Genomic DNA, 17,006 nt, shown 5'->3' with positions numbered 1-17,006 from the left:
CTGGAAAAGCTGGTATTTTCAATCTACAAATCTAAGAGTCTGTAATGATAAAGAAGTTCAACTGTCTGCTAGTCTTCAGCTTCAGGTTTAAATACACTTTTAATGGAGTTCAAGGCTTTGAAATCCCTTTAGGGATTAAGATGTAGATTTAAGATGGAGTACTTTGGGCAGGAAATGGTTTCCACTTTCTAATCATGATTTATAGTTCAACCCTCGAGTATTAGTGGTGGCTTTCTATGTATTTTTAATTTGTGTTTGATATTTTTAAGTTTTAAAATGCTTTGATTTGAACAAGATTCAGCTGAAAGCCTAAAATTATTAGAAGATAAGATGGTGGATAGCAGCAACATGGAGGGAATGTGTGTAACAAAGAGATTAGGATAGAAGGTGCAGTGACTGGGAATAGCCAGCAAAGGAAATTTGTGTCAGACTTGATTATTTATTTTTGTTATTAATTTATAATTATTGCTATTGTTTGCTAACACATATTTTTAAAGCAAATAATATTTACTGACTGTGAATTTTCTGATGAATCTTGTTAAGAAGTGCCTTTTTTTTAAATGTAGCTCTTAGAGAAGTAGATAAATGGCACAAATGGAGTTTTATGAATTGATCATAGGATAGAATTGTATTTTCTGAGGGAATAAATTCCGATCTAAGTGGAAATGGGTAGAAGGAAGTAGGTGGCAGGAGAAAGTCTTCAACAGATAATCTACCCTGGCATCTTTTCTATCTTAAATGAAAATGCAGGAGGAGTGAAAAGTAGGGGTGTAAAACCACAGCTGTATTGGAATAATGGTTAGCATTCAATAGCCATTAATGAGATAAATGAATGGAAAATACAGAATACTTTTCAAAATTCAGGTTTAAAGCTTTTGGCACAGAAGAAGCTTTTTTTACTTTGCATAGTGAATGCATCCTAAAGTTTGAATCTTCAACCAGTGGTGATGGAATTAAATAGAAATACAAGATGAGCTGTATGATTACATCAGTGCATGAAGAGTATAGGAAATTAATATTAGGAATTACAAGGACAAACATTATCTAGGAAGCCATAGAGTGTTGCAGGGGAACTTCAGATCAGTGCCCAGTCATGAACTCACTGTCTTGGAAGGTTGGAGGAGGAGCTGTGTGAGAACTGCTGAGAGGAGGAGCTGCTTGGCTGGGCACAGGGCAAGAGAAAACTTACCTTAAAAACTTTAAATAAACTTTAACTTGAAAGTAAAAATTAACTTAGTTAAGATGATAAATATGTCTATACATCTCTCTTGCAACACTAAAGATAGTCCAGAAGAGTAAATGGTTTTTTTCTCTTTTTTTCATACTTTGTATGAAATGGCAATGAAGTGGCAAATAATTTTACCACGCACTTACCCAATTGCTGAGGACTAATGTTTGACATGTTTTGCAGTTGCCACTCAAACTCATTTCTGTAAATCAAATATTTAATCTGCAAGAATAATTTCTACCTTTTATAAATCAATTTACAAAAGTATAAAAGTATCTGCAATAGAAACAACTATATTGTTATTTTGAAGGTGAAATTATCTTTGTAAACTCCTACTGTATGTAGGAGTATTTGGGATAGTATTTTACATAAAATAAAAACATTAATTTTTTTTAAGATAGTAAAGATGTATGTTTTTTCAGACAGTAAAGTTTCCATGCTTTTTTTGTTATGCTGCATTAGCATTTGTTTCTGCTGAACCTTTGGGAAAAAAAGTTGAGCTTAGTTTTTACCCTAGGTTTATCACCAGAGCATGTTAGTGGTTTTCATTATTAATTATAGATTTTTTTGTGCAGTGACAAGATCCATATTCATATTAGCCATGAGAATAATCCAGTTATTACAGATTAGATTAAAAATATTTGTGTAGTAAGAAGAATTAACTTAAAATTTCTTTTTCTTCTTCTTATGTTTAGACTATACAGTCAAAATTTTAACTGAACATCTGTTGTTTTTTTTTTTTGTTTTCAATCTTAGGCCATTGATATCTGTGATCCAAATCCTGTCATGATGCTTATTTTGTGTGTCCACCTGTATGACATTCTCCCTCACTACCTACCCAAGAACACTATAGAGTTTTCAGGTGCTCTCCATGCAACTATTGTGAAGCAGGTATTGATACCATTGATTTGAGATTCATAGTAATGCAAGGTTAGAACAATGTTTGTATATGTGTGTTTATGTTATGTATAACAAAGAAATAATAGCTTTCTTGTCATTTGGCTAGTAAATGTAGAAGATGGAAGTGTGCATTTTCTGGTTTTATTCTCTTCAGTATTGGGATTTCACTTCTGTTTTTTCCCTATGCTTGAAAGCACATGAAAAAATCTACAAATTTGACAAATCTGAGGTGAAAGAGAGGAATGAGAGATTCACAGGCATAGGAGTGCAGTGTACACTGTGCTCTCAAAAATGAAGTTTGGATTGTCCATGGGAAATCTACACACCTTTGGAAGGATAATTATCTACCCAGTTATTTGAAGTAATTTTTTATTTTGTGATACCCTTGGTTTATATTTTAGAATTACCTGCAGAGCACACCTTTTATAGTCTAAAATGAGTAAAAATAGGCCGATCCTGCTGCTTTTGTTGTGGTAGGTGCTCCTGAAGAACCCGAGCAATTACGCTTTGGCCTACAACGTGATTCTTGTGGGAAGAGATGCTCATGATTTCTCTTTACCTAAAGGAAACACTGTTACCATTCCTGATGGGTAAGTAATGAAATGTTTGTGTTATTTTTGGTAGCACTACAAAATAGAAACTTCCTAATTTAGGAGTGGTGGAAGACTTGAAATGTGTTCAACTACAAGCAGGGAAAAATTAACCGGTGAAAGGGTCAGGTTTTTCTCCTTAACCTGGAACAAATCTAGAGTAATATTTCAGTGGCACTCTTGCAGTTGGGCTCAGTAGAGCTTTAAGAGCAATATATAAGCTTTCAGATCATTATAAGAATCCTCTGTCTCCAATATATATATTTTTTCCTATATATCAAAACTTGATTCACATTTTATACATCAATGCATTGTAGAAGCATGAGGAGGTAGATTTCTTTTCTTCTGAAGCTGCAGATTTTGGCTTCTAATTTAAGCACGACTGGGAATTAAAGAGACCCTGACACAGGTTTGAGTAGTATTACAGTGCATCTTTTTGCCCCATCTTTCCCCCCCACCAAGATGGATGTGATGTAGTTACTTGTTCATCTTCCATGTCTGAGAGACATCTAGGGATTTGAGAGATTTAATTTTGGGAAAGCATTAGGTTATAATTTCTGCTACCAGAAATACTCATGGTATGTCACCATCTTATTTCACTAAGTGGTTTTTTCACTAAGTACATTTTGCTCTTTCTGTGCTGTGCAGCTTTATGAATCAATACAGGAATTTCCTTAATCCCTGTTTAACTAGTGAAGACAAGAGGGATGGAATCATGACTCTGGCTGTCAGTTAAGAGCTTTTAAGTTTATCTGCAAGATATCCATTTACAGATAAAATGGATTAGAGACTTTAAAAAGGAAAAATAAAGGCCAAGACTTGTATGAAGATAAACCATGAAAGAGAAAAAAAATTCAAATATAGATGGTCAAATTCAAGAAGACTCAACAAAAATACAGTGCCCTTTAAGGACTATCAATATGTCAGTATTAAATTACATGCCTATTATAAATATATGCAAAGGGAACCACAAATAATGCTATGTTTTCAGCAAGCTGTGAGGCTGATTTGATTCCATTTTCTTTGCAATTACTTCAAATATGAGTTATCATATAAATTTAATCCTTGAAAATACCATGTGTTTCTATGAAAGGTCAATACCATGGCTGTTTTTCACTTCACCTTTAAAATTAAACACCCAGAACAAACCACAAAGCAAAATCAAGACAGAAAAAAAGTGCAAAACCTTGATGTTGAGCTGCTTGGCATTGCATATAGAAACAAATATTAGAAAAATTGCATAGAACTAAAAACCTGTGGAAATGCCAGTCATGCACAGTAACCTCTGTAGAGTTTATCATAATGTCATGATCATGAAATGAAAAGTAGGTTCTTTGAAATTAACAGCTTTCTAAATATTCTGGTGCAAGTGTTTAAAAAACTCCAAGAATTGATGAGACATATGGAAGTCTTGCATGTTCTTTATGTTAGATCATAATGTTGTAGGTGGGTTTGGAAATTATAGTAATGTGAATAACATTCTGAGTGTAGCTGAGTGTCTTATTTTGCATATGGCATCAATAATTCTTGATCTGAGATTCCCACTCTCCAGGGCACTGCACTGTGCTGTGTAGACTTGCACTTCACAACAGGAATAGCATAAACCCCCAAGGTTATGGAACAATTCCATGAGATGAATTTGCCCTAACTTTACATTGACCACAACACAGATTAATAGAGATAAAAATGAAGCAACTTTGTGGTTTTGCCACAGAAGGCAACAATTCAAATCCAAATTCTCAGCTGTTGCAAGAGTTAGAGGGCAAAGTTCAGGCAGAAAGTGCTGTACACTGCCTGTCTGTAAAGTTTCGTGTTTTTCTTCGCCTGATTTATGAACAGAGATAGCTCAGGGATGACATTTGCTCGGTTTCTCGGCTGTTTAGGCTTGTAAGGTTTTCTGTGAGCTGTTTAGGTGGCCTGGAAAGGCCCAGGGATGGCCTTGAAGAGCCCGGCGCTTCAAAGGACAAGGAGAGACTTCTGATCTTGTCTCGGTCTTGGTGTTTATTAATTGTTTATCTAAAAGATTTTCTTTCAGCCTGACAGAGGTCTGCACAGTAAATCAGCCATGGGCACACTGCGAGCTCCCCGGGCGGTCACTTATCTTTATACCCTAAGTTACGTGTACAATATTTATCATTTCTCCCCAATACCTTCTACTCTTATTAACCGGTGCACTTTTAGTAATGACCAATCCCAAAGTGCCACCACCACCACAGAAGATGGAGGCTAAGAAGAAGAAGAAGAAGGACAGGACACGCCCCAATTCCTCCATCTTACTTCTTTAGACCCCCCTGTACCAAAATCCTAAACCCTGTGTTTTACACTTTAACTAACTTATCCCTTCACCATTCACCCAGTGAATTCCTCCTAGTCCTCATACAGGTGTCGTCTCCTGTGTAGGATCAAAGCCCTGCCACCAGACACTTCTGGCAGCATTCCAGGACTCCCGAGCCCCCCAAGGGTGGTCTCGGCCACTCTGCACCTCCATCCTGAGGTGCTGAGATCCCACACCTGTCTGTCTTATTTGTGACCAGAGCAGACTTAACACTTGATCCTTAAAGTGGCTTTAGGACTGTATGTCTCAGGCAGTTTATTCCTCTGGGTGCCTGCACGACAGCATGTTTTTTCAGAATATTTTGAATGGTGAGGTGACCTAGGAGCCTGAGACTCTGGGGGACTGGGCAACTCTTCAGTGTCATAAATGGAATTGTCTGGGGGCTCTGCAGTAGGCACTTGAAAGCTGTAAGAGCCACGTTTACAGAACTTCCAGGGTTTCATCATCAATATTCAGAATTGACAATTGCAGACTTGCAGCCTTCTTAAGACTAATCTCAAAATCAGAGAGACATTTGGAGATCTTCAAAGTGAGACCCTCAGGCACTGAAATTTTCTTATTCTTGCTTTATTGAAGGGCTGATGCAGATAAAGTCAAATGTGTACCTAGTCTAAACTCTCATTCTGTGTGGTCTTCTCCAGTTTTCTCATTAGAGAGAAGCTGTTGCTTGTACTAGAGAACTCTGTTTTTTGATCCCTCTTAGTAATTATTCTGAAGAGTTTTTTAATGAGTTTCTTTCTCACTCTTCATTGATAATTTGATTAGGACTATCTAGATCTGCCCAACAAAATGCATAACATGCATAACAGGCTGAATGACTGCTTAACTCAGAAAAACCTATTCAGATAGAGGAGCATAAATTGGATCAGTTGTTAGCTTAGGGTGATACTCTAATGAAAGAGAACTTCCTTTTTTTTTTTTTTTTTTTTTTTTTTTGTGTGTGTGTGTGTGTGTGTGTGTGTGAAGAGAAATTAAGCTATGTGCTGATGTAAAAAGGATTCAGTATTGTTTTTTATCTAGATAGTTCTTTTACTGAATGTTTTAAGATACTCTTAGGCAGAAGATTAAACGACAACAAAGTATTTCAGAGGAAACAAATTGCTTTCTTTTCTAGGACCCTTCCGTTACAAAGACTCTGAAATGTGCTCCTGAAATTAAATTTCTGAGTAATTTATGAGCCCTGGTTTTGTGCTTTTTTTTTTCCATAGGAGACAAGGCTTTGTAAATGTGGAATTCACAATTCGTTTCCTGCACCCTGCTGAGGCAGTATTGCTGCTGATCTCAAATAAAGTTGATGGAATAGATGGTGCCACAATGGCATTCTCTCTGAAAGCTGAAGTTAAGAGTATTGAGCCTCTTGTAAGTTTATATGTGTATGATTAATATTGTGACAAAAAATATTGGTATTCTGCACATATCAACAATAGGGGGCTGAGATAAGAATGAAAATGTGAGTAACCATCAGCATTCACCTTTGACCTGTGAATTTTCAGATTTCCAATGTTAGACTATGTACATGCAGCAAAAACCCCAGGAGAATATGTAAGATTCCTAAGGACATAAATCACATTTGGATCCTGAATAAACTGTAAAAATTTGCACTGATTGCTCTGAAATAAATCTGGAGTCCTTTCAGCCCTTTTCAGTTATTGGAAATTCTGTTGTGGGGGTGTTGATGTGCTTCAGCCTAATGATTTCTGATGTCATATGTAGAGGGACCACAAGCTTTTGTTGGATGTTTCTGTATTTATTTGTGCTTTTTAACCACAGAGACTCTGTCAGGTATGTCCCAGTCAGGGCAGGTAGGCCTGTGTTTGTAATCCACATTCATCAAGCACATCTGGAAAGACTTCTGAATCTAGATGGTGTTTATGTGATTCTCTCATTTTTTTAGTCCCCCTAAATGTGTTAGGGCAAGAGAAGGTTGGGGCAAGAGAAAAAATAGAGGAAATGTGAAAATGAGAAGGAAAAAACAATGATAACTTGATTATTGGTCTTATGGTTTTTGTTCTCTTTTAGGCTATAATAAGATGCAGATCCCCATGTTATGAGCTGAAGAAATTTAGCATAAATGTCACTAATCCCTTCAAAACTGATGGCATATTCAGGTATACAGTGATATAAAGACAATTCTTTAATGATCATCCTGTCTTATCCGCTCTTTTCCATAAATTTTTTCTTCTTCTTAAAAATGTAAAACCTGGAGGTTAAATGGTAGGGATTTACATTCCCAAAATTGTTACAAGCACTATGAAGTGGAAGCTATCATAATGAATAAAGAAGATAAATAAGCCTTAATTGAAATCCGTCTCAGTGTAAGCAGAAAAGCTGGAGCTTTAATCAAGCAGAGTTCATGAACCTTGCTTGTATTTTTGTGTTTGGCTGAGGTCCAGCAGAATTACAAAGAGAAACAAGCCATGTTAATTAATAGTTGGTTATTTTTCCCCAATCTGCTTTATTCTGCTGTTTAAGTTATTAAGCATGCATAAGAAAAAAATGCTTTTGCCTTGGGGCTTGCATCATTATCAGTTAGTCTAATTTTTAATTTGTATTCATCATAACTGCAACAACTGCAGAGCTATAAATGTTGTTTTCCTGAGTACAAAGGAAATAGATTGTTGTACCCATTTAAAATCTATTTATGTGATCAGACTCCATATTTTGTCTTTTGTCTTTAGAACTAAGCATTGGTTCATCTCATTCATTTATTTGGAAGAACCATCTTTCACAACATTTTCAACTTGTTTTTTTATGCAACATGAATATACATGTTGCAGAAGCTGCAAATTAAATTTTTCTTTCCTCCACAGAATAGGATTAGTGTATACAAATTGTAGTAATAGCAGCAACAGCAATAACAATCCTGTAGCACGACTGTTTCCACTGCTGCAAGCCTCGTGTGTAGGAATCATATAACTTTAATTAGCTTCTGTCTTTTATTTTTAAGTTCTTGAGGTGGTCAGTGAGGCTGAATTAGTCTTATGATTTGGATAACTCCCTTGGAAATTATCAATGTATCAATGTATCAATGATGAAGTAATTTAGTTTTATGTAATTTAGTATTATACAATTCTAAAGCTACTTGACAATTACGTTAAGTCATTATCAATTTGGGCAACATTTGAACCAGTAATCTAAAGTAAAAATGCTTTGTATCAGGCTTATAATCTTTAGAGCAATTTAGTGTTTCATCAGGGGGTATATTATTAACTTGCAAGTAACCTTAGGAAATGCTTGTTTGATACCAAGGGAAGAAATCTTTTACAGAAAAACTGGGGTTAAACCACAACAAGTACTTTTAAAGTATCTTTAATTGAAAATAATAAACTTCTTTATTGAGCCTGCATTTAAAAGTTAGAATAAATTGAGTTTCATTGTCATTCTGCAAGTTAAAAATGCAGTCATTATTGTGCTTGTCATACTCCAGGGTGCTCTTGCTGGAATCCACACATTTAATCCACCCAGAGAAAGTGTATCAAGTCAGGCAAGTACAGCAAGAGCAAAAGTTTAGGTAAGTTCCAGATAACAATTGCTAACTAGAGTATATTGGATCATCCATTTCTATTAATATTACCTGTTTGTGCATGCTGTGTGCTGCCTGTTATAAAGAATTATAGCTTATGGAAATGTCACAGGGGATGCCCAAGCAGTCCCTGAGCAGTGGGCCCCCCTGGCCAGCTCTGCCTGGGTTCCATGCTGAGCCTGATGCTCTGTGATGTCCCTTTGGCCCCTCCTGATGTTCTGTGATGTCCTTTGGCCCCTCCTGATGCTCTGTGATGTCCTTTGGCCCCTCCTGATGCTCTGTGATGTCCCTTTGGCCCCTCCTGATGTTCTGTGATGTCCTTTGGCCCCTCCTGATGCTCTGTGATGTCCCTTTGGCCCCTCCTGATGCTCTGTGATGTCCCTTTGGCCCCTCCTGATGCTCTGTGATGTCCCTTTGGCCCCTCCTGATGCTCTGTGATGTCCCTTGGCGCCTCCTGATGCTCTGTGATGTCCTTTGGCCCCTCCTGATGCTCTGTGATGTCCTTTGGCCCCTCCAGCTCAGCCACCCTGGCCATGTCCCTCACAGGCTCTTGTGGCTCTGCTCCCTGGCAGAGCATGGGAAATGGAAATTCCTTGACTTACAGCGAGCACTGCTCAGCAGCAACTAAAATATCAGAGTTTCATTATTCTCATCCTGTTCTAAAATAGAGCACTGTGCCAGCTACTAAGAAAAAAGAATAAATTCTACCCAACTGAAACCATGACAGTGCCGCAAAAAATTATAAACAGTTTAAAAATATATTCTTCAGTAATTCAATAATCCTTTACTTAATAATTTAAATTAAATAAATATATTAAATATATTAATTTTCTATAGCTGGATGTAATTTCTAAAGCTCATGTAAACATTCAAAATCCTAATTATATTAATGTATATAATTAATATATATTACTATAAATATGAATATATATATAAATATATATATTTATATTTCCCAATAATACTTATTCAAGTATTATTGGGAAATACCATAAACTACTACCTCTTCAATACTGTAGGTTGAATTGTAATTATAGGTATGTTCCACAGTCATGTCATGAAATGCTGACTGTTTTTCAAATTGCTTTTTAAAAAAATTACAAAAAAAAGGAGAAAAAAATTAAAAGCAGAAAGATAATGAGCATTTTATTATTAAGAAAAAATATACACATATTTTAAATGGAATAGTTTTGTAAAGTGTAATTCATAGTACACTTTCTACTAAATTAAAAAAGTGTATAATAATTGCTGATATAGAAAAGGATTTTTTAATCATCTTGCATATTTCAGCTTAATTTATCCCCAGACAACCATTCTAAATAGTGTAGTTTTCACCACACATGCAGATCTCATTCTTACAGAAATTTATTTCAGGGCATCTTAGGTCTTTAGAAATTTCCAGTACTGATTTTCTCTCTGTTTAGACGTTTCTGTCATCTATGATAAGTAAAGCCACTTAAATGCCTCCTTTCAGAAGATCTTTTTCTTGAATGGAACAAACTTCTGAAATTTGTGTTAAAAGATAGTGTGTGAACATTTCATGACTGATCAGTAAGGAGATTTTGCCCTCAATCTTTTTTATTCTTTTGGTAAATCCATGAAATGCGGTGCACAAATTGAGGCAAATTCCTCTAAGTGCTCTGTCAGCATAAAACTGCCACGGGCTCAGTGCTTTCCCTTTGGGTATTTGTGTCTGTGACACTGATGGCAGGACCAAGGCATGCACATGACAACTTCATCATCCCAGCCTGACACATCCCAGCTGGGCTCAGAGCTCCTCCTGCATCCTCACCCTGTGCCTCCAGATCTGCCACATCCACTGAAACCTCCCTGCAGGAAGCTTTTCCTGGCAGGTGACCCTTTTACCTCCCAGCTTTCCACTCTGGCAGTGTCACAGGCACCCAAAGTGGGGTGGCTGAGGCTGGAGAGGAGACCAACCCTTCTGTCACTGTGGTGTGGGTCTGTCACAGTGTGACTGAGCAATCCCAGTGTGGAGCTGGAGCTGAGGAATTGCTATGTCCTTGCTGGGACACAGCACTAAGCCCAAAACTCCAGCAGTAGCCCATGTCCTTCAGTACTGCAGGCAAAACTTCTTTATTCATTCAGGACTGGATGGTGTTGGGTGAGAAGCACAGTGCTTCTTTTTTTTTTTTAATCCACTTGACATAGTTTTATGTATACTGGGACAAGACTTTTTCAAGATATCCACTTCTCTGTGCTTTTCCAAGCCCTTGACACTTCAATTATTATCTTTGGTCTGCATCTGTGTGCCAGCATGGTCTGCTCCCTGTGGGAGAAGGAGAACCAGGTGGAGAGAAGCGCACCACATGGCACAGAAATTCTGTTTAATGAAAAATTACTCATAGCTTTCAAGCATGTTGGTATTTTTAGATTATGTCCATTAGGAAAAAAAGTATCAAATGACTGTAAAAGTTCAAGGTTACGTTTAATAGGTAACTTTTCCTTCATAAATATCCTACTGTAAAACTAGAAAGTAGTAAAGATATATCAATGTTTCACTAATAGTCCTATTCTAAGACCATGACTAAGCAGATTGTCATATGCAGTAGTGTCCATAAGGCTGGATCTGGATCTGTGCAAAAGCAAAGATTGATTTGCAAAACATGCTGTGAATTTTGATAAATATTTTTACATTAAAAAATGTATTTAAACTAAAAAATGGAAAAAAATTAATGAATTAATTTCAAATCAAGCTCTTCATTGTGTATAGCTTCTTACTGTTAACTAAATTACTCCTTTTTTTAAAACTGGAGATAATGTCAGGAATTCCAAACAATTTCAATTTTCCAAATTTTATTCTTACACTTTCTGTTCTGATTCTAAGCTGTTTCATGTGCCAAGGAGAGAATTAGGTTATGCAGAATAGCTGTATTTACTTACTGGAAGAATAAAGAAAGAGTTAGGATCTAAAAATGGTTTCTCTCTGTAATTTAAAATACAGTTTACAAATATGTTATCAGGAGTCATTACAATTCAGGGTAATATTTGATATCAAAGAAATCCAGTTACTCTAAGCCTTAGTACCTATTTTGGGCAGCTCCTGTTTTAGTTTCTATCCTACTCTTTGTTCTGAGATCACAAACTGTTCCACAGAGTGTAGAAACTGGTGAATATTTTAGATATGAATTTTGTATTCAAATGTTTCAGTATTTGCAATGCATTTCTAAGCAGTTTGTTGTATCTCTTCTAATAAAATCTTTGCTTGCTAAACATCCTAAAGTTCATTGATTAAGATGCTGCTCTGTGAATTTAAGACTTATGGTGTCTGGCACTTCTTTTTTACCTCCTTGATAATATATAGAATCTGGAGCTATAAGCTAGTGAATTCTTCTCCAAATGCACATAGGAAAGTTTTTTTTTGTTTGTTTGTTTTTGTTTTTGTTTGTTGGTTTGTTTGTTTTTTGTTTTTTTCCCTTGTGCATTTGTTGGATGTAAAACAGAGTTATTGGCTTGTTTGGAGCCTGGCATGAAGTGTATGCACACTCTCTGTGTTGACTGCAGAGATGATTTTCCTTTTGATCTGGGTTTTTGGCACACTGATAACATGGCAAGCCCAGTGTAGTGTTATCTTGGAACTGGTATCTGACAACTCAGGTAGCAGATACTAGACTCTTTTACTGGTGCAAAAGTATGGAAGTAGGTTGAAATTAGATGATCTTCAAGGTCCCTTCCTATCCAGTCTGTGATCTCAGTCTGAACTGGTGAGAATAACCACAGCAAGAACGAAATGGAAGTATTCACACCGCAACAAGGCAACTGAAAGGTGCCCTCATTAACTCATCCTTACCTGCAACATAATCTTGAACTTTTTGTTCATTTCATGAACAGTAAAATTGTCTTACTCTGTCAGCAAAAATCCCCAATCTTAATGAGGGGCTGTTGGAGAAGCTGCTTGATCTCTCTCTCTTTCTTGTGAGCTGCTCTTGTTTCCCCCCCAGTCCCCAGCTGCCTCTGCCCTGGCCTTAAATATTGAAAGACCAGAGTGAGGTTTTCCTGGAGCCTTTTCTCCTCCAGGATATCTTCATTGGAGAAGTGCTCCAGCCCTCTGATCACTTCTGTGTTCCTCCTCGAGCCCCTTCTGCCTTTTTTGTGCTGGGGCCCCCAGGGCTGGGGGCAGCCCTGCAGTGGGGTGTCCCCAGAGCAGAGCAGAGCAGAGGGGCAGAGTCCCCTCCCTGCCCTGCTGCCCTCGGGGCTCTGATGCAGCCCAGGACACATTTGCCTCCCCGGGCTGTGAGTGGACATCACCAGCTCATGTTTGTTTTACCAATATGCCCAAATCCTCCTCCACAGGGCTGCTTTTGAGCCCTTCATTCCACATTCTCTGCTGATCCCAGGGATTTGCCTGACTCAGGTGCTGTGAACAGGCTGTGTAGATTTATTTTATGGCAGCTTTAAGCTCTTCTCCCTAATCCTTTTCCTTATTTCTCTGTGTATTGAAAGAGGATGTATTGAACCAGACTTTGAACATAACCAAGCTTCTTATACCTTCTGAGCTTTATTCCTTTCAGTTTTATTATTGAGCAAGATGCTATTTCTTTTTGTTATGGAAGAATGAGACACAATGTTCATGTCTTCCACAACACAGGTTTGTTTTCTTTTCCCGTCATTTACCTGCAAGTGCTTTGTTCACTGAAGTAAGAAAAAAATTGATACTGAGAGAAGTTCAATACCGTGTTAAATCAGTCTAATGAGTTTCTCAGTTCTTCAGATTTGAAAATAGGACTTATTCAATGTATAATTCTCACCTGTGAAAAATGTAATGTATTTTGTTTACTATTATTATTTTTTCATACAGCTGTTGAGCTATTTGTTACTTTTACAGTGATTCTTCTGCTGTAGTCTCTGTTTTTGCAAGCATGACTTGGCATTCTCGTTCAAAGATAAAGCATTGAGAGAAATGATGTTTTATATAAAAAATTAGTATTTTTTAATGTGAGATACTTTTTTGTGAAGTACAATATAAATCGTTTGTTGTATGCATATACTCAGAGATCATTTTCCTTTCTGTAAAATAGTTTTAAGTATAGATATTAAAAAACAAATCTCCAGGGTAACATATTCTGAGAGTTTTGCACATACATTTGTTTAAGGTTGTGATTTTTTCTTAGCCCAGCAAGATTAACTATTTATTTTAGGAGAGACCCAACATCAAACATTGTATGTAGTAATGGTTTGCTGTATGCTGGTTCATCAAATTTTACTGCTGGGGGCAATAACTTTTGTGTGTGGATAATTTAAAATCAGAGTTTTGAGCTGAAACTCAGTATTTTTTGAAATATTACAGTATTGTTTTCAGCATCTTTGAGCTCTGTGCATGTCATAAATTAAGCAAGATTCTCCTTCCATAAATGTAACTGCACAATCTTAACCCCTGTCAACAATGGTGGGAGTTACTTGTGAAGAAGAATAGAAAGCTACATAGAGTCACATTAAGAAAATATGATGGTCAGGAGCACAGTTTGCTCCTGTGGTGGAAGTTCAAAGGAGATTTTGTTTGAAACTGGTTTTTTGAGTATATTTGTTCTTTTCAAATACACTTGAAAAGCAATATTGTAATGAGCAGAGTTCAGGTGATTAGGTTAAGATTTGTCCCTTTCACCTTTCTTAGACAAAGCCTTGATTACATTAGGTTTCTTTTGAACAATTAACTGCAATGTTATTTAATATAGATCATTCCTGTAGCCACCTCAAGTGGATAGGGTGATTTTTAGTATTATTTGTTGGAAAATGGTTCCAAAATGTAATGGTCTATTTTGATGGGGTTTTTTTGTGTTGATAACATTTGCTTTTCTGGTGTTTATTCATAAAAAGGGGAACTAAGCTACCTATTGATAATAAACATGTCCAGCTTTAGAATATTGTTTTACTTTTTTTTTTCTTTTAGTTTTGAAAGTAGCATATTAAATTCAAAAAACAGTGTACTGTCTGAAGATTCAAAGAAAGAGACTTTCTGTAAGTACCTATGCAATACCTCATGCCTTACTGCAGTAAAAATGAGATTATCTACTGAAGCGAGATTTTGACATCTAAGTATGTTCAATAAATATTATATATGGATATGCTCTGTAAATATTATTTTTAGTTTTAATAAAATTTTGGCCTCAAATTGCCCATCACCGTTAAAAATTCAGCCTGAAGAAGAGAAGGTTCCAGGGTGATCTTATTGTGGCTTTCCAGTACCTGGAGGAGTTACAAGAGAGCTGGAGAGGGACTTTTTACAAGGGAATGTAGGGACAGAACAAGAAGTGATGACTTTGAACTGAAGGAAGGAAGGTTTAGATTAGATATGAGGAAGAAATTCTTCCTGTGAGGGTGGTGAGGCCCTGGGGCAGGTTACTCAGAGAAGCTGTGGGTGTCCCATCCCTGTTCTATCTATTTGGTCGGAGATTGGCATAATTTTCCTCTGTCATTTCACTCGTTGCTGTTTTCACTTTCACATATATTCTCAGGTCTGCTGTCCTGCCTAGAAGGCCAGCCAGGAAAGCTTGAGGGTCAGTGTCAAATTGTGCTTAGCAGATGAAAAACACACAGTGAGACAGTCAGAGCCTGCCAGGCTCAACCCTAAGATTCTTTCCCAGCCTAATGCTTTTGTGAAAAGCAGTGAAAGAAAGCCAGTGTTGCCAGTATTTAGGTTTTGCCTGTTCTAGAAGATGTCAGACATAGTTGCTGCTCTGAGAGTGAGATTCTTTGTTCAAATAGTAGTAAATTATACTTTTCCTTCTGATGAGAGTAGACTTTTCTTAGAGGCTGTACCTCCTTAAGGATTTTTTAATGGTGAGAACTGACTATTTTCCCATGTTTTGTTTCAGTGCACAGACTAAGAACACGGGTAATTAGCAAAATGTATTTAAATAATACAGCATGCATTATTGCAGCACATCTACACAAGTGTAACTGTAATTACTGTTTATTGATTACAGGTGTGCCTTAAATACTGATTGCTACAGGAGGCTTTATACAGTATATATCTTTTCTTAAACTCATGCAGCTAGTTTATTTTACAGCCTGTGCTGTTGTATCTAAACATCCACTTAAACTCATTTTAACAGCTGATCAATCTAGCCTCCTGCATGAGTTCTTCAGTCCAATGGAAAACCTGTTCTTGAGAGGGAAAGATTCTGCATCCTTAGATATTCACTTCCTTCCCTTTAATCAGGAGAAGCGGTACTGCACTCTCATTCTGATTAATGAAAAGGTAAGAATAAAGTGTGTGTTCTGTGTTTATCATGTCAGATAAGAATCAGGGCTTTGGCCAATTGTGCATGAATAGGGAAAATGAGAGCAGTGCTGTGAAAAGGGACTTGGGGGTCCTGATCAAGGGCAACTATTTACTGTCCTTTTACACATAATTAGAATTATATGAAATGCTGCAAGCAACTTTTCACTTTAAAACCACTAAGTAATAAAAAGTAATACTGTAGGGAATGTTATTTTGGTGGCTTTTCTAGGTATCTGAGCTTCAGAAAAGAAAAGAAAAGAAATTTAAATAATTTGTCTTGACGTGGGTGCAAGAACAATGCACAGGCAGGGAATGGATAAAGACTTTACTGTTCTGTACTTCTCCATGTATTCATCCCTGTATTTAGGGTATGCTGTCAAAGTAGAATAATAATTTTTCTTGCTGCCTCTTTTTAAATTTTCCTCTCAATCAGAGTTCCATTCAGAAAAGACTGTACATGAATACTGTCTCCAACAACCTTTCAGTCTCTCTTGACTCATGTAGCCTGGGTTTTATATACTTAATTGAAATTCAGTCAAATCACCAAATCTGATTTTGATCATATTTCAGAACCTCAAACCTTGCAAACCAGCTTTTGGATGTTCCTGTAATCCTTTATCTCAGCAGTCACAATCTTATTTCTGTGTCTCTAGTCCATCTTTTCACCTCTTTAACCTGTCTGCTGTGTTTTGTCTCTGGCTGTCAATGTTTTTCACAACCCTGTTGTTTCTATAATCTTCTTTTATGTGTGGCTGATCTCAAGGTTTGGATTCTGCTTCTTACTTTCCTGACAATGCCTCTGTGGTTCAGCTTCCCCTCTGTCCAATTATGAGCCTCTGCCTTTCTCTCTGCCATGTTTTGATGATTTGTAACAATGCATCTGAAACCAAATTACTTTTCCTCCTGCACATTTTCAGCTTCCATATTTTTACCTTCTATAGAACATAGAACTTCTGCTAGTGTCTGATGTTTGTGTGTTTGATGGGATTTTTTATTACTTAAGCATGACTTTGGCTACGCCACATGGCCAGCTTGATTTTTTTATCTTGTTCATAAAGGAAAATAAGACTAATACAATGATGCCAAATTCTGTCTTTCTGACTCTGTCCAGTATGTGAAAATACTGGTTATTTTAAAAGAAAACAAACTATATGACTGGATGTCTTAAAGAGTGTACAGTTCTCTTGATT

The 17,006-nt window shown here is 36.8% G+C and overlaps 1 protein-coding gene across 1 annotated transcript in view; it reads left to right on the top strand.

Moving 5' to 3' along the window:
- The window catches only part of CFAP47 (cilia and flagella associated protein 47), a 261,632-nt gene that overhangs the window by 78,195 nt on the left and 166,431 nt on the right, over positions 1-17,006 (top strand). Inside the window, exons 36-42 of the mRNA XM_058800177.1 lie at positions 1,985-2,119; positions 2,606-2,718; positions 6,262-6,412; positions 7,073-7,161; positions 8,481-8,564; positions 14,482-14,549; positions 15,647-15,792. Coding sequence (XP_058656160.1) covers positions 1,985-2,119; positions 2,606-2,718; positions 6,262-6,412; positions 7,073-7,161; positions 8,481-8,564; positions 14,482-14,549; positions 15,647-15,792 — 786 coding nt within the window. The remainder of the gene's footprint in view (positions 1-1,984; positions 2,120-2,605; positions 2,719-6,261; positions 6,413-7,072; positions 7,162-8,480; positions 8,565-14,481; positions 14,550-15,646; positions 15,793-17,006) is intronic.

This window comes from Ammospiza caudacuta, chromosome 2 (assembly GCF_027887145.1).
Source record: "Ammospiza caudacuta isolate bAmmCau1 chromosome 2, bAmmCau1.pri, whole genome shotgun sequence".
In the NCBI taxonomy this organism is placed as follows: domain Eukaryota; kingdom Metazoa; phylum Chordata; class Aves; order Passeriformes; family Passerellidae; genus Ammospiza; species Ammospiza caudacuta.
Note: the sequence above shows the minus strand (reverse complement) of the source record. Positions and strands in the feature narration are given on the sequence as shown.